At 44.4% G+C, this 25,409-nt stretch overlaps 1 protein-coding gene across 1 annotated transcript in view; it reads right to left on the bottom strand.

Moving 5' to 3' along the window:
• The window catches only part of DNAH6 (dynein axonemal heavy chain 6), a 180,585-nt gene that overhangs the window by 14,478 nt on the left and 140,698 nt on the right, over positions 1–25,409 (bottom strand). The window contains exons 66-69 of the mRNA XM_065405933.1: positions 19,258–19,404; positions 15,455–15,593; positions 3,712–3,831; positions 414–535 (exon numbers count right to left, since the gene is read on the bottom strand). Coding sequence (XP_065262005.1) covers positions 414–535; positions 3,712–3,831; positions 15,455–15,593; positions 19,258–19,404 — 528 coding nt within the window. The remainder of the gene's footprint in view (positions 1–413; positions 536–3,711; positions 3,832–15,454; positions 15,594–19,257; positions 19,405–25,409) is intronic.

The following is a 25,409-nucleotide window of genomic DNA, read 5'->3' as shown; positions in this document are numbered from 1 at the left end:
CCAGGGAAAATGCATATGTTTTAATAAATATTAATGTATGTGTTCTGAACAGGTTGTCAGTATTCCTTCACATCTCTCATCAGTCTAATCCAGAATTATAATGTCCCATAAGAAGAGGCTGATTTGTGTAAATCTAAGGATAGAATCAATGTCAATAAACAACTGTCCAGCATAAATCATAGTGCACCTCATAAAAACGCAGCTTGACCGGAAACAGGTTAAAGAACATATTCGGGAGTTACATATGGGAAAAAATAAATCTAATGAGTAGAGGTGGATTCCCTAGCAATTCTTGCTTGTTATTTCTGCTTAGCAAACTATAATTATTAAATCAAATTCTCCCTTTAAACTACAAAGTATAATTCGTTTAATATAATTAATTTACAACATGTATTTAAGAAAAGCCTACAAACCTGGAAAGCCAAATTGGCGTTCTCATGCATTCCAAATATTTCTGGGTCGTCGATCAAAGGAAAATTTTCAATATAGTCTTTATAATCTTGCAAACTATCAGCCATAGGGGCAAAATATATACCTGTTACACAAATGCACATACAGACTCCATATTAAAATGTTTTATTGTGAAATAAATGAGCAAAAATGTATGGAAATGTCAAAATGTATATATTGTATATTATTAGGGAAAAACTTAAATTATTGAAAGCACATCCAAAGAAGTAAAGGAATTCACCACATAAACAACAAAACATCAATACGAATATGCTTTAAAATACATTTGGATGGTAACATTTTTCATTATGAGTGACAGGCATATACCAGATTCTGACACTCTAAAATTGTTAGAAGCAGAATTTTACAAAGGTAGGGCCAAAAGTCTCACATTTTCATGTTTTGCATTAGTGTGTCTTAGCATTTCAGAGGAACTAGAACTTTTGAAGCAAATGGGTTATATTCTGGAACAGAAAAACAACTGGATATTTGTTGCCTGAGGAAACAATGTAAAAACTTGAGCAGGATATGGGATGTTGCTTGTTATATCGCATAGACAGAACAAACTTTATTTAAAATAAAAAGAATCAAATGGCTTTCACAGGCTTGACTGCTGAGCTAAAAACCTGACAAGTGGCAACTCACACAGGTATAGTGAGCCCCAGGTTAGTTCCTGACTGGCCTTCCAACTCTCTGGTGGGTCATTACAGTTCTTTTCCCCTTTGGAGGCTTCTAGCTACTCAGGAACTTACACAACTAGGGTTAACTACTCATAATTAATTGCCATCTGTTAACAGCATAACTACCAGGCCTGGAAAAGGAAAGACTGGTGTGGCTGAGATGATAAGTGCTGGACTGAAGTAAGTGCAATCTGTCACTGGCCTGTGATGGATATTCAGCAAACTGAAATTAAATTCTCTCCTCCGCTCCCCCTGTTCTTCCAGGGAAATACATATAAAGGGACATGAATAAATGACATTAAAGGCATTGAAGTTGTGTATGTAGGATAGAGCAGAAGGAGGGTCCAGTGGTCAGGGCACTAGCCTTAGACTTTGGAGATTTGGGTCCAAGTCCTTGCTCCACCACAGAGTTGCTATGTGACCTTGGGCAAGTCACTTACCCTCTGGGTACCTCTGTTCCCTATCTGTACAATGGGAATCATAGCATTGCCCTACCTCCCAGGGATTCTGGGAAGATAGGTACATTAATGATTGCCAGGCACTCAGAGGCTACAATGATGGGTGACATACAAGTACCAAAAATAGATCGATTTGTAATGGGTGGCAGCACGTCTGAAAAACTGCTCCCAGTTGTTCCTGCAGAAAAATGGTGATGTGGGTTCTGGTGAGTCACTGAGACAGGTGGGTCACTGCCTCACACTGATAACAAGGGAGGTAGAAAAGCCTTTCTGGGGAGGGGGTGAGTGGAGCAGTCCTGAAAAAAGGAATCTTAGGAGTAGCCCAGCTCAAGAAGGAGAGATTCAAACTCCATGGGCTTGATGCTCCATTGCACTGGGCCTCGTGTAGTCATTTGCAACAGCGCAAAGGGGGTATAAAATGCTCCCAAATTAGTGAGAAATGTCCCTCTGGTCAACTCTTCGTTTGACGCTCTGGCCACATTTCAGGCCGAGAATGCTGACAATGTGCAGTGCTTGTAGCAGTGGGATCCACCTCAAACACCTGTTGAGCATGGTGCTATGCAGCTTTTCAAGATTCAATGGGAAGCAAGAGAGCTTCTCTTCTCCCTGAAGATGGCCAGGGTAAAAAGATTTAGCACCCTCAGCGGGATACAAGGACTCATTGGGAGTTATAAACCCTGCAGCAATACTAGAATCTTCCTGGTTGTGCTAAACTTTTAGCCCTGGGCCAGTTCTGGTAAGGACTTTAAAGTACAGCTCTAATCAGAGAAGTGGCTCTGTAAAAATAGCAGTGGGGTTCTAGGCTTGTCATCTCTCTGGCATTTCCAGATCAGATATGCTCAGTTCACAAGTAAAAAAATGTTTTTTTTCTAATCTGCCATTCCTGCCATTCACCCTGGAATATGCAAGTCAAGATAGATTCTCATGCACCATTACCTAGGATAAAGGTTCTGCAGGCCAAATTCTGCCCTCAATTACACATGCACGAACCCTTTGTCTTTAGATTATGCCCTTGATGACACCTGGGAAACCCTATTGTCTTCAATGGGTTTGCTCAACTGTAATTTATTGGATTTTAGCAAACAAGTCTGTTGATGTGCAAGAAGGATTAGATACAATCCAGTTCTCTCTTTCTTACGGGAGGGTAGCATCATCCACTAAATATGCACTAGACAGGAAAGTCAGTAGACTTGGGTTCTATTTCCAATGCTACCATTGGCTCACTATGTGACCATGAGCCACTTATGAGTTCCCATTTGGGGTGCCAGATTAGTTTTAGATTAAGTGTTTAGATTAAGATGAGCCCTTTTGAAAACCAGGGGAACTGAGTGGACTGAGCACTTTTGAAAATCTCACCCTTGACCTCTCTGTGCTTTGGTTTCCCCATCTGTAAAATGGAGATAATGTTTATTCATCTTTGCAATGTGTTCTAAGATCTAGAAGTTAGAAGCACAGACAATTATTACCATTAATTGTGTTGGCTCAGCAGTGCTAACGGAAGTATAAAACACAAGCAAAAATAGTTTTGTCACTAAATTCGGCAGATATAACTCTTTATACATATTGTGGGACTAATTTTCCTTTCATTTACGCTGGAGTAAATCATGAGTAACTCCATGGAAGTCAGGGACTACTCTAGTGTAAAAATAGTATGAGAAGAGACTCAGGTGTAAGAAGGTAATATTTTACATAGTGACTTTTCAGAGAAGAACCACATTCTACGGAGTCCCTGAAAATCTTAGAAAGTCCACAACAGAGCTCAAGGTTCTTCTCAAATACTGCAAAATTTGGGCCAAAAGCTTCTTTTTGGAAACTGCACTTCTGAGTCAGAGACTTCTGTCTGTGGGAATGGAAGGAGATACACTACCAATAATGTCCTCTGTGGGGCAAGAGACCTTTTTCTCAATAAAAAACTAGGAAGACATTAACTAAGCTTGTTATCCAGTTCTTAGACACACAGAGTGAACCAGACCCCATTGACTGATGCAAGATTCATCACAGAAAGACCAGAATTTTTCTAAAACACAAATACAGAATTAAACACACAAAATCATAAAAAAATGGGACAAACATAGTTTGCATTAACCTAAATGGAAATCCTCTATAATTCTAATTGTATTTACCTGACTCGGAATATTTGTAATCATATTCTAATGTTTCAGGAGCAAAAAACCTCTTTAAGACTGTACGCAGGCATCTCTGATCCCAGGTGTCTGTAACTCGCCCTCCGTAAGTAATTTCACCTGCAACAGTGTTTGAGTTTTACAGATTACAATTTCATATATCAATTCAAATATAAAAAAGCTTTTACTTTTTAAAATTTTAACTTTCATCTTCTCTAGAATCCAGGACAGCATGATTTTTGTGCGTCACTTTCATGGAAATAAGAGTGTTTAACTGTCAGAAAGATTTTTTTTAAATCATTAAAGTGATAACTAATAAAATCTGACACTGCAATACATCTAAGTCGACTAATAAAAAAATAGATTGTCAAACAAGTTGCGCACACAATTATGTGCTTAATTTGAGCATGTAATTACTGCAGCTGTATATGTAAACTAGCTAGAGACATAAAGGGTAACAAGAAAAGATTCTACAAATACATTAGAAGCAAGAGGAACACCAAGGACAGGGTAGGCCTGTTACTCAACGGAGGGGAGGGAAATAATAACAGAAAATGTGGAAATCAAAGAGGTGCTTAATGACTTCTTTGTTTTGGTTTTCACCAAGAAGGTTGGTGGTGATTGGATGTCTAACATAGTGAATGCCAGTGAAAATGAGGTAGGATCAGAAAAGGCTAAAACAGGGAAAGAACAAGTTAAAAATTACTTGGACAAATTAGATATCTTCAAGTCACCAGGGCCTGATAAAATGCATCCTAGAATACTCAAGGAGCTGACTGAGGAGATATCTGAGCCATTAGCGATTATCTTTGAAAATTCATGGAAGACAAGAGAGATTCCAGAAGACTGGAAAAGGGCAAATATAGTGCCCATCTATAAAAAGGGAAATAAGGACAACCCAAGGAATTAAAAACCAGTCAGTTTAACTTCTGTACCTGGAAAGATAATGGAGCAAATAATTAAGCAATCAATTTGCAAACATCTAGAAGATAATAAGGTGATAAGTAACAGTCAGCATGGATTTGTCAAAAACAAATTGTGTCAAACCAACCTGATAGCTTTCTTTGATAGGGTAACAAGCCTTGTGGATAGGGGGGAAGCGGTAGACGTGGTATATTTTGACTTTAGTAAAGCTTTTAATACTGTCTCGCGTGACCTTCTCATAAACAACTAGGAAAATTCAACCTAGATTGAGCTTGTCATAACTATAAAAGGAAGGGTAACAGCTCTCTGTGTACAGTACTAAAATCCCTCCTGGTCAGAGACTCCAAAATCCTTTTACCTGTAAAGGGTTAAGAAGCTCGGGTAACCTGGCTGACACCTGACCCAGAGGACCAATGAGGGGACAAGATACTTTCAAATCTTGGGGGGGGAAAGGCTTTGGTGTGTGTCCTTTGTTTAAGGGGTTGTTCGCTCTTGGGACTGAGAGGGACCAGACCGTCTTAGGTTCAAAGTATAGCAAACAAGATAAGCACTCTGGTAAAAGGTACATTTACAAGTTGAGAAAAACAAAGTAAATCTAAGACGCCTTGCCTGGCTTTTACTTACAATTTTGAAATAAGAGAGACTTGTTTAGAAAGATGGGGAGAACCTGGATTGATGTCTGGTCCCTCTCAGTCCCAAGAGCGAACAACCCCTTAAACAAAGGACACACACCAAAGCCTTTCCCCCCCCAAGATTTGAAAGTATCTTGTCCCCTCATTGGTCCTCTGGGTCAGGTGTCAGCCAGGTTACCCGAGCTTCTTAACCCTTTACAGGTAAAAGGATTTTGGAGGCTCTGACCAGGAGGGATTTTAGTACTGTACACAGAGAGCTGTTACCCTTCCTTTTATAGTTATGACACGCCCCCCAAATCACAGATAGTGTTGGACGTTTGGTTCCACACTGGCTGTGATTTCTTTCCTGGAGCTCTAGGAGAAAACAGAGTTAATAAGACACACGTACCTTTAGACATACTACTGATTATATAAAAACTAACAATATGTTTCATTTTAAAAACAATTGTTAACCAGTTAACTCTGGGAAACTTTCCCGGGAGAGTGCATCAGCCACTTTGTTAGAAGCTCCCGAAATGTGTTGTATTTTAAAATCAAAATCTTGGAGAGCTAAACTCCACCGAAGAAGTTTTTTGTTATTTCCCTTGGCGGTATGAAGCCACTGTAGCGCAGCATGGTCTGTTTGTAGTTGGAAACGCCGTCCCCAAACATATGGGCGTAGCTTTTCTAGCGCGTACACAATGGCGTAGCATTCCTTTTCGCTGATTGACCAGTGGCTTTCCCTCTCAGACAGTTTCTTGCTGAGAAACACGACAGGATGGAATTTTTGATCCGGTCCTTCCTGCATTAAAACTGCTCCCACGCCTCGCTCGGAAGCATCTGTGGTTACTAGGAACGGTTTGTCAAAGTCTGGGGCCCTTAGCACAGGGTCAGACATGAGTGTTGCCTTAAGCTGGTTAAAGGCCTTTTGACACTTATCAGTCCACTGAACTGTATTTGGCTGTTTTTTTCTGGTTAGGTCTGTTAGCGGGGCGGCGATTTGGCTGTAGTGTGGTACAAATCGCCTATAATATCCGGCCAAGCCTAAGAAGGATTGGACCTGTTTTTTTGACTTTGGAACCGGCCACTTTTGGATAGCATCCACTTTGGCCTGTAGGGGATTTATAGTTCCTTGACCCACCTGGTGCCCCAGGTACGTCACTCTGTTTTGGCCTATTTGACACTTTTTAGCCTTAACAGTTAGTCCTGCCTGCCGGATGCGCTCGAAGACTTTTTTCAGGTGCTCCAGGTGTTCTGTCCATGAATCAGAAAAAATGGCCACATCATCGAGGTAGGCAACTGCAGATTCTCCCAATCCTGCTAGGAGACCATCTACAAGTCTTTGGAAGGTGGCGGGTGCATTTCGCAACCCGAAAGGGAGTACATTGAATTCATACACCCCTGCCTGGGTGACGAAGGCTGACCTTTCCTTAGCGGGTTCATCTAGTGGTACTTGCCAGTACCCTTTGGTTAAGTCTAAAGTAGAGATGAATTGGGCATGTCCCAATTTTTCCAATAGCTCATCTGTGCGTGGCATTGGATAGTTGTCAGGACGAGTTACAGCATTTAGCTTACGGTAGTCCACGCAAAAGCGTATTTCCCCATCTGGTTTGGGAACTAGAACCACTGGAGATGCCCATGCACTGGTAGAGGGGCGGATTATACCCATCTGTAGCATGTCCTGGATCTCCCTTTGTATAGCCGCTTGGGCATGAGGTGACTCCCGGTAGGGTGGGGTTCTAATTGGGTGAGCATTACCTGTGTCAATGGAGTGGTATGCCCGTTCGGTCCGTCCTGGAGTGGCTGAGAAAATCGGTGCAAAGCTTGTGCACAGCTCCTTTATCTGCTGTCGCTGCAGACGTCCCAGAGTCGTGGAGAGGTTCACCTCTTCCACGCCACCATTCCTTTTTCCTTCATAGTAGACACCTGCAGGCCACTCCGCGTCATCAGTTTCCTGGGCTGTAAACTGGCAAACGTTTAATTCTCTAGAATAAAAGGGCTTAAGAGAATTAACATGGTATACCTTAGGCTTTATGTTGGAGGTGGGGGAGGCTATGAGATAGTTAACAGCTCCTAGGCGCTCCTGGACCGTGAATGGTCCTTCCCACGACGCTTCCATTTTATGGGCCTGGAGCGCCTTTAAGACCATGACTTGGTCTCCTACTTTGAAGGACCGTTCTCTGGAATGTTTATCATACCAGGCCTTTTGCTCTTCCTGAGCATCCTTTAGGTTTTCTTTAGCAAGGGCTAAAGAGTGTCGGAGGGTGTTTTGTAGGTTGCTTACAAAGTCTAGAATGTTAGTTCCTGGAGAAGGCGTAAACCCCTCCCATTGCTGCTTCACCAACTGTAATGGCCCCTTAACCTCGCGGCCATACACAAGTTCAAATGGTGAAAACCCTAAACTGGGATGTGGTACAGCCCTGTAGGCAAAAAGCAACTGCTGCAACACTAGGTCCCAATCATTGGAGTGTTCATTTACGAATTTACGTATCATGGCCCCCAAAGTTCCATTAAACCTCTCCACCAGACCATTGGTTTGATGGTGATGAGGGGTGGCAACCAAGTGATTCACCCCATGAGCTTTCCACAGGTTTTTTATGTTCCCTGCCAGGAAATTAGTTCCCGAATCTGTAAGTATGTCGGAGGGCCACCCTACCCTGGCAAAAATGTCTGCTAATGCCTGGCACACACTTTTAGTCTTGGTGTTGCTTAAGGGTACAGCTTCCGGCCATCGGGTAGCAAAATCCATGAAAGTCAGTACGTACTGCTTTCCTCTGGGTGTCTTCTTTGGGAAAGGACCCAGAATATCCACAGCTACTCGCTGAAATGGGACCTCAATTATGGGTAGTGGCTGGAGAGGGGCTTTAACCTGGTCTTGGGGCTTTCCCACTCGTTGGCACACCTCACAAGACCGGACATAATTAGCAACGTCCTTGCCCATTCCCTCCCAGTGGAAGGACTTCCCCAACCGGTCTTTGGTTCTGTTCACCCCAGAATGGCCACTGGGATGATCATGGGCTAAGCTCAAGAGTTTTACCTGATACTTAGTGGGAACTACCAGCTGTCTTTGAGGATGACAGTCTTCCTGGTGCCCACCAGAAAGAGTCTCCTTGTATAAAAGTCCTTTTTCTACAACAAACCGGGATCGGTTAGAAGAGCTGAGAGGCGGTGGGGTGCTCCGTGCCGCTGCCCAAGCTTTTTGAAGGCTGTCATCTGCTTCCTGCTCGGCCTGGAACTGTTCCCTTGATGCTGGAGACATCAGTTCCTCCTTGGACTGTGGACTGGGGCTTGGTCCCTCTGGAAGCGATGCAGGTGCTGGGGCTTTTTCCATTGACTGTGAACCGCTGTCCGCTGGTGCACTATGTGGTATTTCAGGCTCTGGCTGAGCCTCTTGGGTAGGGTTATTTGCTGCTTCCACCAGTTCAGACTCGCTGGTGCCCCCTGGCATTGGAGTTGTAGACGGGTTTGCAAGCGCTGGACTCAGTGCTGACAATGGTTCTGGTGTTGGTTGCGTTGCCAGTTCCAGTTCTGGGACTGGTTTTGGCTGGGTCTTTGGGATTGGATCCACTACGGCTGTTGCAGTCGTTGGCAGGGGATCCGGTTCCACCACCTGTGTTTGGGTCTCCGGTAACACAGACGGGGCCCTGGTGGACGGCTCAGGAACAGGGATGGGGGTGAAAGCTTGCTTAGCCTGGCTGCGGGTGACTATTCCCACCCTCTTGGCTAGCTTCACATGGTTGGCCAGATCTTCCCCCAGTAGCATGGGAATGGGATAATTGTCATAGACTGCAAAAGTCCACATTCCTGACCAGCCCTTGTACTGGACATGCAACTTGGCTGTAGGCAAGGTTACAGACTGTGACACGAAGGGTTGAATTGTCACTGTAGCCTCCGGGTTGATGAGTTTGGGGTCCACTAGGGATTGGTGAATAGTTGACACTTGTGCCCCAGTGTCCCTCCAAGCGATAACCTTCTTTCCGCCCACTCTCAAGGTTTCCCTTCGCTCCGAGGGTATGAGAGAGGCATCTGGGTCTGGGGTTCTTTGGTGTGATTGGGGTGTAATGAACTGTAATCGGTTGGGGTTCTTGGGGCAGTGAGCCTTTATATGCCCCAGTTCATTACATTTAAAACATCGCCCTGCTAAGGTATCACCGGGGCGATGTTGGTTGCTGGAGACTGGTGTGGTGGGGTGAGAAGGCGTCTGGGGTTTTCCTTGGGATGTGGGTGGGGCCTTGGGTTGTCCCCGGTGATAAGGTTTTGTTTCAGCTTGCCCCTTCTGATATTCGCTCCAACTGCTACTAGCTTTTTTCTTTTCTGTCACCTCCACCCATTTGGCTCCAATCTCCCCCGCCTCGGTTACAGTTTTGGGCTTCCCATCTAGGATGTACCTTTCTATTTCCTCAGGAACACCCTCTAAAAACTGCTCCATTTTTACTAGGGAAAGCAGATCTTCCAGAGATTTAACATTTGCTCCTGATACCCAGGCATCACAATTTTTGTCAATGTGGTAGGCATGCCGGGTAAATGACACATCTGGTTTCCACCTTAGGGCTCTGAACCGCCGACGGGCATGCTTGGGTGTTAGCCCCATTCTGAGTCTGGCCTTGTTTTTAAAAAGTTCATAACTGTTCATGTGTTCCTTAGGCATTTCAGCCGCCACTTCTGCTAAGGGTCCACTGAGCTGCGGCCTCAGCTCTACCATGTACTGGGTTGGAGGGATGTCGTATCCAAGGCACGCCCTTTCAAAATTTTCTAAGAAGGCCTCAGTATCATCGCCTGCCTTGTAGGTGGGGAATTTCCTGGGATGGGAAGTGGTACTTGGAGAGGAATTGTTAGGATGGTCTGATGCATCCTGCTTTGCACTTGCTGCTTCCAGTTCATGCTTCCTTTCTTTTTCTCTCGCCTCCTCTTTGGCTTTTTCCAGCTCCATCTCTCTCTTGTGGGCCTCCTCTTTGGCTTTCTCCTCTCTTTCATGGGCCTCCTGTTTGGCTTTTTCCAGCTCCATCTCTCTCTTGTGTGCCTCCTGTTTGGCTTTTTCTTCTCTGTCTCTCAGCTCCATCTCTCTCTTGTGGGCCCCCTCTTTGGCTTTCTCCAGCTCCATCTCTCTCTTGTGGGCCCCCTCTTTGGCTTTCTCTTCTCTGTCTCTCAGCTCTATCTCTTTTTCTTTCAGCTCCATAGCTCTCTTGTGGGCCTCCTCTTTAGCTTTTTCTTCTTTGGTAGTCATTTTCCTGGTTTTCTTGTGCTGGGTCTCACCCTCTGCAGTTGACTGAAACTGGGATGTATTTAGCTCAGGCTCCTGCTGAGTGCTGCTGAGTTAACAGAGAGTTTCTAACTAGCTACTTCCGAGGATGTAAAAAAGAAAAAAAAAACACAATTCAGCTTGTAAATTATCTTTACCAGTTGTTTGCTCATTAATTGAACCCTTCTCTTAACAAAGGACCTTGTTAAAAAAACTTAACACCTCTGCCTTCAGGCAAGGAGAGATAAGATATGCATCTACCTTCAGCTCTGCTCTCCAAGCAGCTAGAAGGAAAAAAAAATCTCTTACTGGCTTTTGGGTTTAAAACGATCCCACCGCTGTGCCACCATGTCAAGGCTGTATCCCTACTTTGAACTTTAGGGTACAAATGTAGGGGCCTGCATGAAAACTTCTAAGCTTATCTACCAGCTTAGCTCTGGTCCGCTGCCACCATCTTAAGAATTCCCTCCCTGGGAAGCCTTGAGAAACCTTTCACCAATTCCCTGGTGAATACAGATCCAAACTGCTTGGATCTTAAACAAGGAGAAATTGACCCTTCCCCCCTCCTTCCTTTCACCAACTCCTGGTGAATACAGATCCAAACCCCCTTTGGATCTTAAAACAAGGAGAAATCAATCAGGTTCTTAAAAAGAAGGCTTTTAATTAAAGCAAAAGGTAAAAATCATCTCTGCAAAATTAGTATGGAAAATAACTTTACAGGGTAATCAAACTTAAAGAGCTTAGAGGAATCCCCTCTGTCTTAGGTTCAAAGTATAGCAAACAAGATAAGCACTCTGGTAAAAGGTACATTTACAAGTTGAGAAAAACAAAGTAAATCTAAAACGCCTTGCCTGGCTTTTACTTACAATTTTGAAATAAGAGAGACTTGTTTAGAAAGATGGGGAGAACCTGGATTGATGTCTGGTCCCTCTCAGTCCCAAGAGCGAACAACCCCTTAAACAAAGGACACACACCAAAGCCTTTCCCCCCCCAAGATTTGAAAGTATCTTGTCCCCTCATTGGTCCTCTGGGTCAGGTGTCAGCCAGGTTACCCGAGCTTCTTAACCCTTTACAGGTAAAAGGATTTTGGAGTCTCTGACCAGGAGGGATTTTAGTACTGTACACAGAGAGCTGTTACCCTTCCTTTTATAGTTATGACAGAGCTACTATAAGGTGGGTGCAAAACTGGTTGGAAAAACATTCCCAGAGAGTAGTTATCAGTGGTTCACAGTCATGCTGGAAGGACATAATGAGTGGGGTCCCGCAGGGATTGGTTCTGGGTCCATTTCTATTCAATATCTTCATCAATGATTTAGATAATGGCATACAGAGTACACTTACAAAGTTTGTGGACAATACCAACCTGGGAGGGGTTGCAAGTGCTTTGGAGGACAGGATTAAAATTCAAAATGATCTGGACAAACTGGAGAAATGGTCTGAAGTAAATAGGATGAAATTCAATAAGGACAAATGCAAACTACTCCACTTAGGAAGGAACAATCAGTTCCGCACATACAAAACGGGAGGGATCTGAAAAGCAGCCATCATAGGGAGATCCAAAGAACTTTCATGTCGTGGGGCAAATTAGGGGAGGAGTCATCAGGCAGAGCTGGCGCTAGGCACAAGCAGATTAAGGGGGAGGGATAGCTCAGTGGTTTGAGCCTTGGCCTGCTAAACCCGGGGTTGTGAGTTCAATCCTTGAGGGGGCCACTTAGGGATCTGGGGCAAAATTAGTACTTGGTCCTGCTAGTGAAGGCAGGGGGCTGGACTTGATGACCTTTCAAGGTCCCTTGCAGTTCTAGGAGATAGGATATCTCCATTAATTTATTTATTTAAGCAATTGCTTAGGGCCCCGAGCAGCTCAAAGGGGTCTCCTATTATTAGTATGTGTTGTGTGTGGGTGAGGGGCCCACCAAAATATTCCTGCTTATGGCCCCGTATGGGCTTGCATCGTCACTGTAATCAGGTAACCAATATTCCATCCTGCAACCTGGCCTTTACCTTAAATTGAGACACTGGATACACAGCAAGAAATAAGGAGAATTATTAGGGAGGAAGAGATAAGGAAGACAAAAAGAAGGTTCCCTTTTCCGAAATTTGATAGAATTAATCTATTTTAGGGCCCGTGCTTGGAGCAGCTTCCTGCTGAAGGACTGTGCTGCAAAGGAATGAAGACCAAGCCCTTTATAAGGGTGTTGATGAATGAGCAGGAGGCAGCTTTACAGACTTCATTTTCAGTGGCCTAGGCCTTTTCCGCTCAGAATACCTTCTGCAGTCAGTTTTCCGCAGCTGTATATGCACTGGCAATTCATTGATTCCCCTAGCAATAGTTGAGTTTGAGGCTTTCAGAACCAGACATTTATGGTGAAGGGAGATAAATAGGGATGTTGTGTTTCTGAATTGATCAGTTCTCCTAAGACAAATCTGAACAGCTCTATAGACATTTAACAACAGGTACCATGTTTTTTCTTCAGGTGTTTTAGGAGACAGGCTTTAAAAAAACAACAACACAGAAGTGCTAGGAAACCTGGCCATTTAAAATTAAGTTATGCTTGATCAAAAAAGAAAAAGGAAGGGGCAGAGTAAGGGGGAGGAGAAATGGAGCAGGAGAGACTTTGCTCATAGGTCTGAAACTTGAACTCCGGCAGCATTTCATTCTGCATGCAGGAAAAACAAAAACAAAACAGAAGAACTAGTGTTCAAATATCCATCCACCTTAAACAGAAGTTGGTCCAATAAAAGATATTACGTCACCCACCTTATCCCTCTAATATCCTGGGACTGACACAGCTACAACTACACTGCATACATCCTCCTTAAAAACATATGAAATAAATGTTCACGAAGTGAACCAAAGGTAATTTTAAGATAATGGGAATTTGGTCCAATACAACTTTGAAGTAACGTCCATGAGGCTGATACTGAAGTAAAATCAATTAGCTGTAAACAAGCATTTAATATACATGGGTGAATGAACAAATCATTACAACTCAAACTGACAGAATACTTTCAGATGCAATTTGTGCCACAGAAAGGGCTTCACTTAGTAGGCAAGCTTGAAAGCACTTGTATTCATCTCAGAGAATTTACAGTAGTTTTAATCTTCAGCTTGACAAAACACAGAACAGAATAATGGGGCCTATTTTTCATTTACATTGGGAAAGGATTTTTTGCTGTATAGTACAGGTAACTAATGGGAAAAATGTAAAACCTAGGCAAGGAGAGACCCTTAACTGTTATGTTCACATATCTATCTTGTGAAGTAACTACTATGAAAGCAATTCTAAAACTGTGGAATACTACAACCAAATTACAGGGTTTGTGATAAAGGCCATATTAAGTAAAAAATTATAAACCACCATGAAATAGATAGGTGAAATGCATTTTCACATTTCAGGGGTAATCTAGAAGGACATGTTAGAATAAGGGATCAGATATGTTTTGCCTAAACCACTGTGAATGTGTTTCTATTTCTTTTACTTTACTCCTTGGAAGATCGTCTTTATTCCTTCATAAGTCACTTTAATTATTTTTTTCATAAAACTACCATTTTTGTTTCCTGTCTAACTAATTGTACAAACTAAAATCTACTTAGCACAGGTAAGCAGCAAAGCAAACAGGAACATTACTGAAATTGTGAAGAAAAATTACCTTAAATTCTTGCTGTCAAAAACCAGAAATTATAATCTAATCTCTCTAATAATCAGTGCTGACTGCATGGTACCAGTACAGAATGCAATGAGCTCGGAGTTCCAAGTTGTTTTACTTTCAGGAGGAAGTGCCTACCCACTACTATTTTACTCCAGTTTTACATTGTTGTTACTGCACTGAAATCAATGTAGTTACACTCATGAGAAGCTGCAGTAACACTGTGATGAATCAGGCCCCTTTGTGTTCCTGAAAAGATTTACTGAAGTATAAAAAACTGCTTTTGAACAGAGGCTTTGGTTTGCTATCCTATACAATGGTGATTACTAATGGTTAGATTAGATTTATCAGGCTCTCCACAGTTGCTGAAGAATTTTTAAATCATTTGTATTTGACTCTGTAAAGTGAGAGTTGGCAATTTTCTTTTCTTCTTGCCCAAGGAGTAAACGAGATATAATCTGCAGGATGATTATCTTGTTGCTATGGGTAATTAAGCAGCTGTTTGGATATTGCTACTTTGATAGCAGGTTTCCATTGGAGGGGTCATAGCATGATGCTCCTACGTGTCCACAATAGCTCTGAATGCTGGGACTTCTCTGTTCAAGGTGACTGGCGTCATCAAGTTAGAAGTCTGCTAATTTTCTCCAATCGGGAGATCCTTCCCAACAGAAACTCTGCAGGATGGACATAGCTTAGGACCTTTCAAAACCACACAGGTTTTTGCTGTTTGGCCTATGCCCTTGATGCCAGTCTGGTAGATAGCATTTGAATGGGTATGTCTAACCTGGAGCTGAAGGTGTTTCCACCTCAGGGAAACATACCCATGCTAGCTCTGATCGAGCAGGTATGCTAAAAATAGAAGTGTAGTTGTGGCAGCACAAGCAGCGGGATGGGTGAGGGTACCTAGGGTTGCAGACTGGACCATAAGCAGGACAGCTAGCCCATCCCGCCACTCACACTGTTGTTCCTACACTTCTATTTTTAGTGCACTAACTCAATCAGAGCTGGCGTGGCTATGACTACCCAAGCCAGAAATTACACCGCTAGTTCCAGTGTAGACATACACTTAGCTAGTGCCTTACCCAGACTCCAACTTTAAAATGCCATAAAAGTTGAAGATTGATAATTGTATTGACTTCAGTAGGGTTCCACAGTTATAAGTAAAAGCATAATATGGCCCTATACAAATAATCAACGTAGACCTGCTACGTTGTTGCACGTAGCTATATAGCTTAGTAATATCTTGTGTTTATTGAGGAATGCTAGAAGTAGATAACTGCTAATACCGGAACTGTTAAAATAAAATATCTAAGCACTGTACCTGTTATGTAAGTTAGGGCATCCCAGGGTATCTTTCCTTCTTGACAGTAAAGATTTAGGTTCAGTAAGGCACATTCTCTATCGCTGTCATTAAATTCATAGCAGATATTCCACCCAAGAGGTCCAAACTTTTTCCTCTCCTTGAATATTAAATTAAAAGCAAAACTGAGTAAGATTACTTTGTTCAGGATGCTCAGAGCTATTGTACTGTTAATGTGGGGTTGTCTTCAGACAGCAATTTCAAATTTTAGATTAGCACAGACCTTGGCAAGGGGCGATGTGTAAGCTTTATTGCCCCATGACTAAGGCTAAGATTTTGTCAAGGATATTTTTAATAAAAGTCAGGGACAGGTCATGGGCTTTTGTGAATTTTTCATTGTTGCCGGTGACCTGTCCCTGACTTTTATTAAAAATATCCATGACAACATGGGGAGCCTGGATAGCTGCTGGTGGGCTGGGAACTCCAGGGGCCCCCACAACCTGTGAGGGCTCGGAGCTCTAGGGTCTCCTTCTGCTGACAGCTCTGAGCTGCAGGGGTCCTCCCTGCCTCCCGTGGCAGCCGGGGACCCTGCACTCCCAGCTGGCGCTGGCTGAAGTCGCGGAGGTCTTTGGAAGTCACAGATTCCGTGACTTCTGTGACCTACATAACTAAATCGCAGCCTTACCCATGTGTAGCATCTGAAGGCACTGGTCCTCAGGGACACTCCCCCCCAAGTCATATTTTTCTCCTGGCTCTCGGGGCAGGAGAGGGTAGTAATTTCCAGTTGTCTTATGCCATGAGCACATTGCAACCCCCCGCCAGCAATGGGTCAGCTGAGCTTCTGTTCTATCCATTCCCCACCCCTTACAGTACCATTAAAAGTAAAGGATTAGCTCCTGGTCACTTAGGAGATAAATCTCCCTATTACAGATGGGAAAGGTTGTCTCAGAATTCTAATCTTACACGTCTAATCTTACAGCTCTCCATCTGCCCAGTTCATGTAATTCCAAATACTGCATTATTTTTCAAAATAAATCATTCCGTGATTTTTTCTCTAAGTGAGATGAATGCAAATGACACAACATTCATGAATAATCTGACAGCAGCAACCTCGTATGCTAAGCAAGGGTAACATTGGTATGTAAACAGATTTCACTTCATGCTTCCAAGAGGTTTTAGTAGAGAGTGAGTAAAAACAAACTGAAAGGTTTAGGAAGAGAAACAAAATTTAAGCTGATTGGATTAAACTAATAACTGAAACATTAGCTTACTTTATCGTTAATGCACTAGCTAATTGCAATAGAATTGGAGGTGGGAAGTCAGAAAATGGAAATTCACAAAATTTAAGCTGTATCTAAATTTTGTGAATTTCCATTTTCTGTCTTCCCACCTCCAATTCTATTGCAATTAGCTAGTGCATTAACGATAAAGTAATCTAATGTTTCAGTTATTAGTTTAATCCAATCAGAAATTCCTATCATTATAGGACAAACCCTGAAGTCCTTTCTCAAGAAAAAGTCTATTGACTTTAATGGAAATTTGCTCAAGTAGTGACTGATTGAAAACTGAGTGAGGACTGGTTCTCTGCCTATTTAAATAAAGTATTGTGTAGTCGTTCAACAACCAGGATGAAAACAGAATAATTAAAGCAGCACATTTCCTTCCTCTTACCGCCATGTGTCCCCCTGTAGTCTATGAGTTCATTTAATTTAAAACATGCAGAATTCTTCTGATGAATTGTTTGCTAACACAGTAAAGAGGAACTACAGTTTCACTTAAATGAAATGTTTGATCATATTTATCCATAAGAAATCTCAGGAGACACACTTACATTTGATATAATTAATATGGCACAGACATTTTAATGTAATCTTTTAGGAGAAAAGAAGTCTTGTGCTTTGTATGGACCTTTCCTTTTAAATTATAATTAGCTTAGCTGATAAGAGATGCTTTGCATTAGTAATAGGGCTGTCAAGCGATTAAAAAAATTAATCGCAATTAATCGCGCGATTAATCATGCTGTTAAACAACAATAGAATACCATTTATTTTAAATATTTTTGGATGTTTGCTACATTTTCAAATATATTAATTTCAATTACAACACAGAATACAAAGTTGTACAGTGCTCACTTTGTATTTATTTTTTATTACAAATATTTGCACTGTAAAAAACAAAACAAAAAATTATTTTTCAATTCACTTCATACAAGTACTGTAGTATAAACTCTTTATCATAAAAGCTGAACTTACAAATGTAGAATTATGTAAAAAAAAAATACCTGCCTTCAAAAATAAAACAGTGTAAAACTTTAGAACCTACAAGTCCAAGCAGTCCTACTTCTTGGTCAGCCAATCACTCAGACAAACAAGGTTGGTTACAATTTGCAGGAGATAATGCTGCCTGCTTCTTGTTTGCAATGTCACCTGAAAGTAAGAACAGGCGTTCACATGGCACTGTTGTAGCTGGCGTTGCAATATATTTACGTGCCAGATGCGCTAAAGATTCATATGTCCCTTCATGCTTCAACCACCATTCCAGAGGACATGCATCCATGCTGATGACGGGTTATGCTCGATAACAATCCAAAACAGTGCGGACTGGTGCATGTTCATTTTCATCATCTGAGTCAGATGCCACCAGCAGAAGGTTTATTTTCTTTTTTGGTGGTTTGGGTTCTGTAGTTTCCGCATCAGAGTGTTGCTCTTTTAAGATTTCTAAAAGCATGCTCCACACCTCGTCCCTCTCAGATTTTGGATGGCTCTTCAGATTCTTAAACCTTGGGTCAAGTGCTGTAGCTATTTTTAGAAATCTCACATCGGTACCTTCTTTGCGTTTTGTCAAATCTGCTGTGAAAATGTTCTTAAAACTAACGTGCTGGGTCATCATCTGAGACTGCTATAACATGAAATATATGGCAGAATGCGGGTAAAACAGAGCAGGAGACATACAATTCTCCCCCAAGGAGGACAGTCACAAATTTAATTGATGCATTATTTTTTTAACGAGTATCATCAGCATGGAAGCATGCCCTCTGGAATGGTGGCCGAAGAATGAAGGGGCATACACATGTTTAGCATATCTGGCATGTAAATACCTTGCAAGACCAGCTACAAAATGCCGTGCGAATGCCTGTTCTCACTTTCAGGTGACATTGTAAATAAGAAGCAGGCAGCAATATCTCCCGTCAATGTAAACAAACTTGTTTGTCTTAGCGACTAGCAGAATAAGAAGTAGGACTGAGTGGACTTGTAGGCTCTAAAGTTTTATACTGTTTTGTTTTTGAGTGCCATTATGTAATGAAAAATAATCTGCATTTGTAAGTTACAATTTCACGATAAAGAGATTGCACTACAGTACTTGTATGAGGTGAACTGAAAAATACTATTTCTTTTATCATTTCTACAGTGCATATATTTGTAATCAAAAATAATAATATAAAGTGAGCACTGTGCACTTTGAATTCTGTGTTGTAATTGAAATTCATATTGAAAATGTAGAAAAACATCCAAAATATTTAATAAATTTTGATTGGTATTCTATTGTTATAAGTGCGATTAATCACGATTAATTTTTTTAATCATGATTAATTTTTTTTTGAGTTAATCGTGTGAGTTAACTGTGATTAATTGACAGCCCTAATTAGTAATATAACTTACCAGTTCTAGTTTCTGGAAATTAATGGCTAAATAAGGTTTGCACAAAATACTGCTATTACAGTTATGATTACATCAGACATATTCTGAATATAACAGACTTCTTGAACTAATTTTGTAATGGCATCTCAGTACCTCTGCTATCTGAACTAATATCATCAGGTATACCTGAATGATAGCATGGAAGAAGCAAATGCCAAAAATCATTTTCCTCCAATTTATGCCAAGGATATTGTCTTCAAAAAACGTAGTCGTCATCTCTGTGAATGCTCGCCTGATGTTTGCACGAAGTCCTTTTGGAGGCTCATTGGTTACCTGAATTGGGAAAAATAACCAGTTCTTGTTCTATACAGAAGTCTGCTCTCCATTTTTTTATGCAGAGCTGTCAAGTTATCACTTGAATGGCTATCTGTATGTAAATTGTATTTTCTACATTAAGCTTTAGGTTTTAACCAAATGAACACATTGATTATTTACCCTAGAAAATATATGGAAATGAAAAGATATGTTATGAAAATAAGGAAATTTGGAGCAGAAAGAAATTGGAAAAAATTTGCAGGCACAAATTAGAATAAATAAACATAGCAAGAAGGGTGATTAAAGTAAGCGCTCTCACTATGCGGAGTACACACTGCAATTTAACTGCTTTATTTGGACAACAGCTTCCAGCTTCCAGATCTTAGTTTAGCAGATGGCTGTCTTATTGGGCAGAAAGACTGTCCAGCCAGCAGTAGTCAGTATCTTGATTTAAATGGATTAGGGTTACAAAGATCAGGAGGGACATCAGAGTTCATGCTAGGTTATTCCATTTGCTCTTGTCCCAGGCTACATTTGTAAGGAGCTAGTGTCAGTCTTGAGTGTCTGGATTAGATGAAGGTTACTTACGGAACTACTGGAAAGTGCTCACATATTATGGTGATGAATATAATATAAGAACCTATATAGAACAGAATCAAATGGACCAGACTATGATAGAATCAATGTGTTGGCTTCAACGAAGAAGGTGCGAGTGGGGGACCTTTCTGATTTTTTCTGTTTTTTCTTAATGTATGTTCCACTGGGGAAGGGAGAACATTCCTAAAGTTTTATTAAAGGGAAGGAGTTCTTGCCAGAACTCCAACAGTGGGGAAGGAGGGCGGGTCATGGAATGGACATGAGCAACACATCTCGAAGTACACCAGTTATGGAAAAGGGTAACTGTCTTTTCTTCTTCGAGTGCTTGCTCATGTCCATTCCATGTTAGGTGACCCCAAGCAGTACCAATGGAAGCGGGTAGGAGTTCATGGACGTGTAGCTTGTAACATAGCTGTGCTGAACCTCGCGTCATCTCTGGCCTGCTGTGTGATGGCATAGTGTGCTGTGAACGTGTGAACCGAAGACCACGTCGCAGCTCTGCAAATGTCCCGCCGAGGACACTTGTGCTCTCGTCAAGTGGTCCTTCACCAGAGGCGGCGGTTGGACCTGCGCCAGCTCATAACAGGTTCAGATGCAGGAAGTGATCCAGTTGGAGATCCTCTGAGAGGACCCCAGAAGGCCCTTCATCCTGTTTGCTGTTGCGATGAAAAGCTGTGTTGACCTGCAAAAGGGCTTGGTATGCTCCAGGTAAAACGCCAAGGCATGTCGGACGTCCAGGGAGTGCCGCTGCCTCTCATTGGTCTTGTGCAGCTTAAGACAAAACACGGGGAGGAAGATGTCCTGGTTGATATGGAAGGAAGACACCACCTCTGTCAGGACGACCAGATGGGTTGCAACTGTACCTTATCTTTGTAGAAGACCGTATATGGTGGTTCCAAGGTTAGGGCTTTAATCTCCCACACTCGCCTAGCCTACGTCACTGCCACAAGGAAGGCGACCTTCCACGATAGGTGGGAAAGGGAACAAGAGCCCAAGGGTTCAAAGAGCAGACCCGTGAGTCTGGAGAGAACCAGATTGCGGTCCCATTGTGGGACAGGATCTCTAACGGGAGGGAAGAGCCTTTTGAGGCCTTTCAGGAACCTGATGGACATCTCGTGCGAGAACACCGATCTACCCTGGATCAGCGGATGAAAAGCCGAGATGGCAGCTAGATGAACCTTGATAGAAGAGAGGGCCAGACCCTGATTCTTCAGGAAGAGCAGGTATTCCAAGATTGACTGCAGAGAAGAGCACGTCGGGGAGAACCAGTGGGACAACCTTGTCCACTTCGCCAGGCAAGTTGCTCTAGTGGTGGGTTTTCTACTTCCCCAAAAGACCTGCTGCACCTCCCTGGAGAAGGCTTACTCCTCCAGGTTCAACCATGCAGCATTCACGTGAGGTGGAGGGAGGTGAGGTTGGGGTGCAGGAGGCGACCGTGGTCTTGCGAGAGAAGATCCTTGATGCCTGAGGTGAGCCGCCACCACCGACATACACTTTGTGAACACCCTCGGTGCCATTGCCAGGCCGAAGGGGAGCACTGCGAACTGGTAGTATGCGGATCCCACCATGAAGCGGAGGAAGCGACTGTGTCCTTGAAAGATCGCTATATGAAAGTACGCGTTCCTCAAGTCGAGGGCGGCGTACCAGTCTCCTGGATCCAGGGAGGGGATAGAGGGCAGGGAGACCATGCGGAACTTCAACCTCTTGAGAAACTTGTTGAGGAGTCGCAGGTCCAGGATGGGCCTTAGGCCCCCTTTGGACTTTGGGATCAGAAAGTAACGGGAGTAGAACCCCTTGCCCCTGAGGTCTAGGGGGACTTCTTCCACAGCCCCTGCCTGCAGCAGGCCCTGTACCTCCTGGTACAGTAGACTCTCATGAGAGGGGTCCCTGGAGCGGGGTGGTGAGGGAGGGTGGGATGGGGGGTTTGAAACAAATTGGAGGGCATAGCCCTGCGCCACAGTTTTGAGGACCCAACGGTCCGAAGTTATAGATGCCCAGGCTGGGAGGAAAAAAGAAAGGCAGCTGGAAAAATGGAGGGGAGCAGGATCCAGGACAGTGGCTGGAATGTCGCCCTTGGGCACACCCTCAAAATGCCCGCTTTGACCCCTGCTGGGAGCGGGAAGCACCAGCCTGTGTCGAGGTAGATGGCTGCTGGCCCTGACAGCACTTGTGACCCTTGCCCTTCTTATGGTAAGGCTCCTGACTAGGCTGGCTGCGCTACTGATGGGGAGGCCGTGGCTTAAGTCGCTTTCTTTGCTGCCCCGGAGGGTACAGGCCCAGGGTCTTGAGTGTGGTGCGCGAGTCCTTTAGCCTGTGCAGCTTATCGTCTGTTTTCTCTGCAAACAGGGCCTGGCCATCGAATGGGAGGTCCTGGAGGGACTGTTGGACCTCAGCCGACAAGCCCGAGGAGTGGACTGCAGCCATGCCACCCTCCTCATTACTATGGCCGAGACCATGGTCCGTGCTGCAGAATCAGCCGCGTCTGAAGCTGCCTGCAGGGCCGCCCTCACCACTCCCTACCCCTCTTCCAGGATGGCCTGTAACTCTTTCCAGGGGTCCTCTGGGAAACATTAAAATCATAACAGCCCAAGAGGGCCTGATGGTTCGCTACCCTCAACTGTAGGCTTGATGACAAATAAACCTTTCTCACCAAAGAGTCCAGCTTCTTCACCCTGGTTGTCCCTGCCTTTCCCGCTCATTGACTGCAGGCACTACTAACGAGTTTGGGGCAGGGTGGGTATAGAAGTACTCATACCCTCTTGTGGGCACATAGTACTTGCGCTCCGCCCGCTTGGAAATTGGGGGTAGCAATGAGGGGGTCTGCCAGAGGGCTTTGGTAATTTTGGCCACCCCCTCATGAATTGGCAGCGCGACTCTAGTGGGGGCTGCTGAGCTGAGGACGTTAAAGGTGTCAGAGAGCTCCTCCAGCTCCTCAGTTTCTAGCCCCAAGTTCGAGGCTACTCTCCTCAAAAGCTCCTGATGAGCTTTGGCATCATCCAGGGGACCACAGGTGGGGGCCTCATGATGGCCTCATCAGGGGATGAGGAAGAGGATGTGGCTGCAGCAGGTGCCACCACCTCTGTGACCTGCTCGGCAGGACCTTCTTCCCCCAAGCACCAGGGCCTCCATCTCAGATGGGTGGGAGACCATGGCAGAGGGCTTTTTGGAGACTCCTAACACCGACTGATGCCCTTGGGACGGCTGCGGGAACCCCCACAGGTTCCAAGGGTGCCATGGCATGGGCCATTGACCCCGAGGCTACGATAGTCCTGTGGGTGCCACCGGAAGGACCGGTGCCGCCAATGGAGGACCTTGACCTGCCTGCAGGGGCTCTTAGTCCGACTCCAAGCCCTGGGATGAAGGGCCCTGCTCCGGATACCGGGACTGTACCGAGGCTGACCAGGTGTCTTGGTCCCAGCAGTGTCCACCGCCATGCTCTGAGTGGGATCTGTACGCGGGCGACCACGCACCGCACCGAGATCCCGGTGACCAGTGTCCAACGGATCTGCAATGGTACCCCGGCGGTCTATGCCGAACGCTTCCTGACAGGTACTGATCCATGGAGCGGGAGCAAGAGCGTGATCGATGTTGCGATGTTGAGCGTCGACGCTGGTATGACAACCTATGTCAGTCGGCCCGTGACAGGTACCGAGAGTCCCGACGGAGGCTTTTGCTGGAGTGGCATCTAACTGAAGGGGAGTGGCTACGACGCTCCCAGTACCGGGGTCGTGGGGTTGAGCGTGCCTCAATAGGTCTATGCCATACTACCGAAAACCCCGCAGAGCGAGGACCAGAATCTGGAGACTGGCACCGACGGCTCCAACTGGTAGGCAGCCCTATGTCCACGGCGCAGTGGCTCTGTGTGGGCGAGCACTGGCAGGACACTCCCTGAGGTGGCAAGTGGAGCCGCACTGACAGGGACCAAAGGAATGGTCCAAAGACAGGCTGACCCCTTGATTTGGGAGCTGCCGTCACCGGTGTGGGAGGCACCAGGAGGGACAAGATGTGGAAGTGAAATTTCGCCTGTCTGATGGCGGCACCAGCAGGGCGCTCTGCACCAAAGCCATGCAGTCCGATCTTGCCTGCTCCAGCGCCGACTCCATAAGGAGTGCTTTAAGTCGGAAGTCCCACTCTTTCTTAGGCTAGGTCTACACTACCCGCCTGAATCGGCGGGTAGAAATCGACCTCTCGGGAATCGATTTATCGCGTCCCGATGGGACGCGACAATCGATCCCCGAATCGACGCTCTTACTCCACCAGCGAAGGTGGGAGTAAGCGCCGTCGACGGGAAGCCGCAGAGGTCGATTTTGCCGCCGTCCCTACAGCAGGGTAAGTCGGCTGCGATACGTCAAATTCAGCTACGCTATTCGCGTAGCTGAATTTGCGTATCTTAAATCGACCCCCCCCTTGAGTGAAGACGTACCCTTAGTGCAAGGCTTAAAGTTCCTGCAGATACGAGACCTGTCGCTGACGTGAGATTCCCCCATACACCTTAAACAACTGGTGTGGAGGTCACTGACCGGCTTAGGCTTCCTACAGCGGTCGCAGTTCTTAAAGCCCGGGGACCGGAGCATGCCCCGTCCCGAGCCTAAGTCCCTTCTGGGATAACTATAAACTAAGTAAAACACACTAAGGGAACTAACACTAATTGTTATAACTATTTACAAAAGAAAGTTCGCAACGAACAGTTCTAGAGAAGAAAAAGTTTGCCGAAGCAAAGGTATGTTCCAGCACCGTCATTGGCAGTGAGAAGGAACGGGGGGGGGAGGAATAAGGGGGGGCAGCGGTGCACCTTATACCGCGGCATATGCGTGCCACTCCAGAGGGTGCCAGAGCCGGTCCCCTACAGATACCACTGAGGGAAAAACTTCGGCACCGGTGCATGTGGCGAGCACACACGCCTAACATGGAATGGACATGAGCAAGCACTTGAAGAAGAATAGATCGATCCCCTCCCTTGGCAGATTAGCCAGCAGCAGTAATTGTTTAGAAGGTGGTCAGAGGAGGTAAAAGTTATCACCAAATTTGTTCTAGAGATCGAGTTGAGGGAGTAATGCTGTGCAAAGTACATTTAGAACTCCAAGGAGAAGCCTTGTATATTTTGATGGTGAAGACAGTGCAAAAAGATGCTTTAGAAGTTGTTCTGGACCTAGTTGAGTATGCTCTGATATCCCCAGGTGTCTGAACACCTGTCAGGTCATAAAATCATGTATACATACTCTGATCCATTTGGACAGCCTGTAAGCTGCAATGGACTGAACCCAGGCCTTATTCCCCATACGCCACAAAAAGTTTGAAGGACTTGGAGATATATATGGCCCTATATAGATAATAACTTCAGGCCCTCTGGATGTCTAAGGCATGGAGCATGACTTCCCTGGATGCCAATGAAGCTGAATAATATACTGGCGGGTTAATGGACAGAT

The sequence above is a fragment of the Emys orbicularis genome, chromosome 6 (genome assembly GCF_028017835.1).
Source record: "Emys orbicularis isolate rEmyOrb1 chromosome 6, rEmyOrb1.hap1, whole genome shotgun sequence".
In the NCBI taxonomy this organism is placed as follows: domain Eukaryota; kingdom Metazoa; phylum Chordata; order Testudines; family Emydidae; genus Emys; species Emys orbicularis.
The sequence above is the reverse complement of the archived record's forward strand: the minus strand, read 5'-3'. Positions and strand labels throughout refer to the sequence as shown.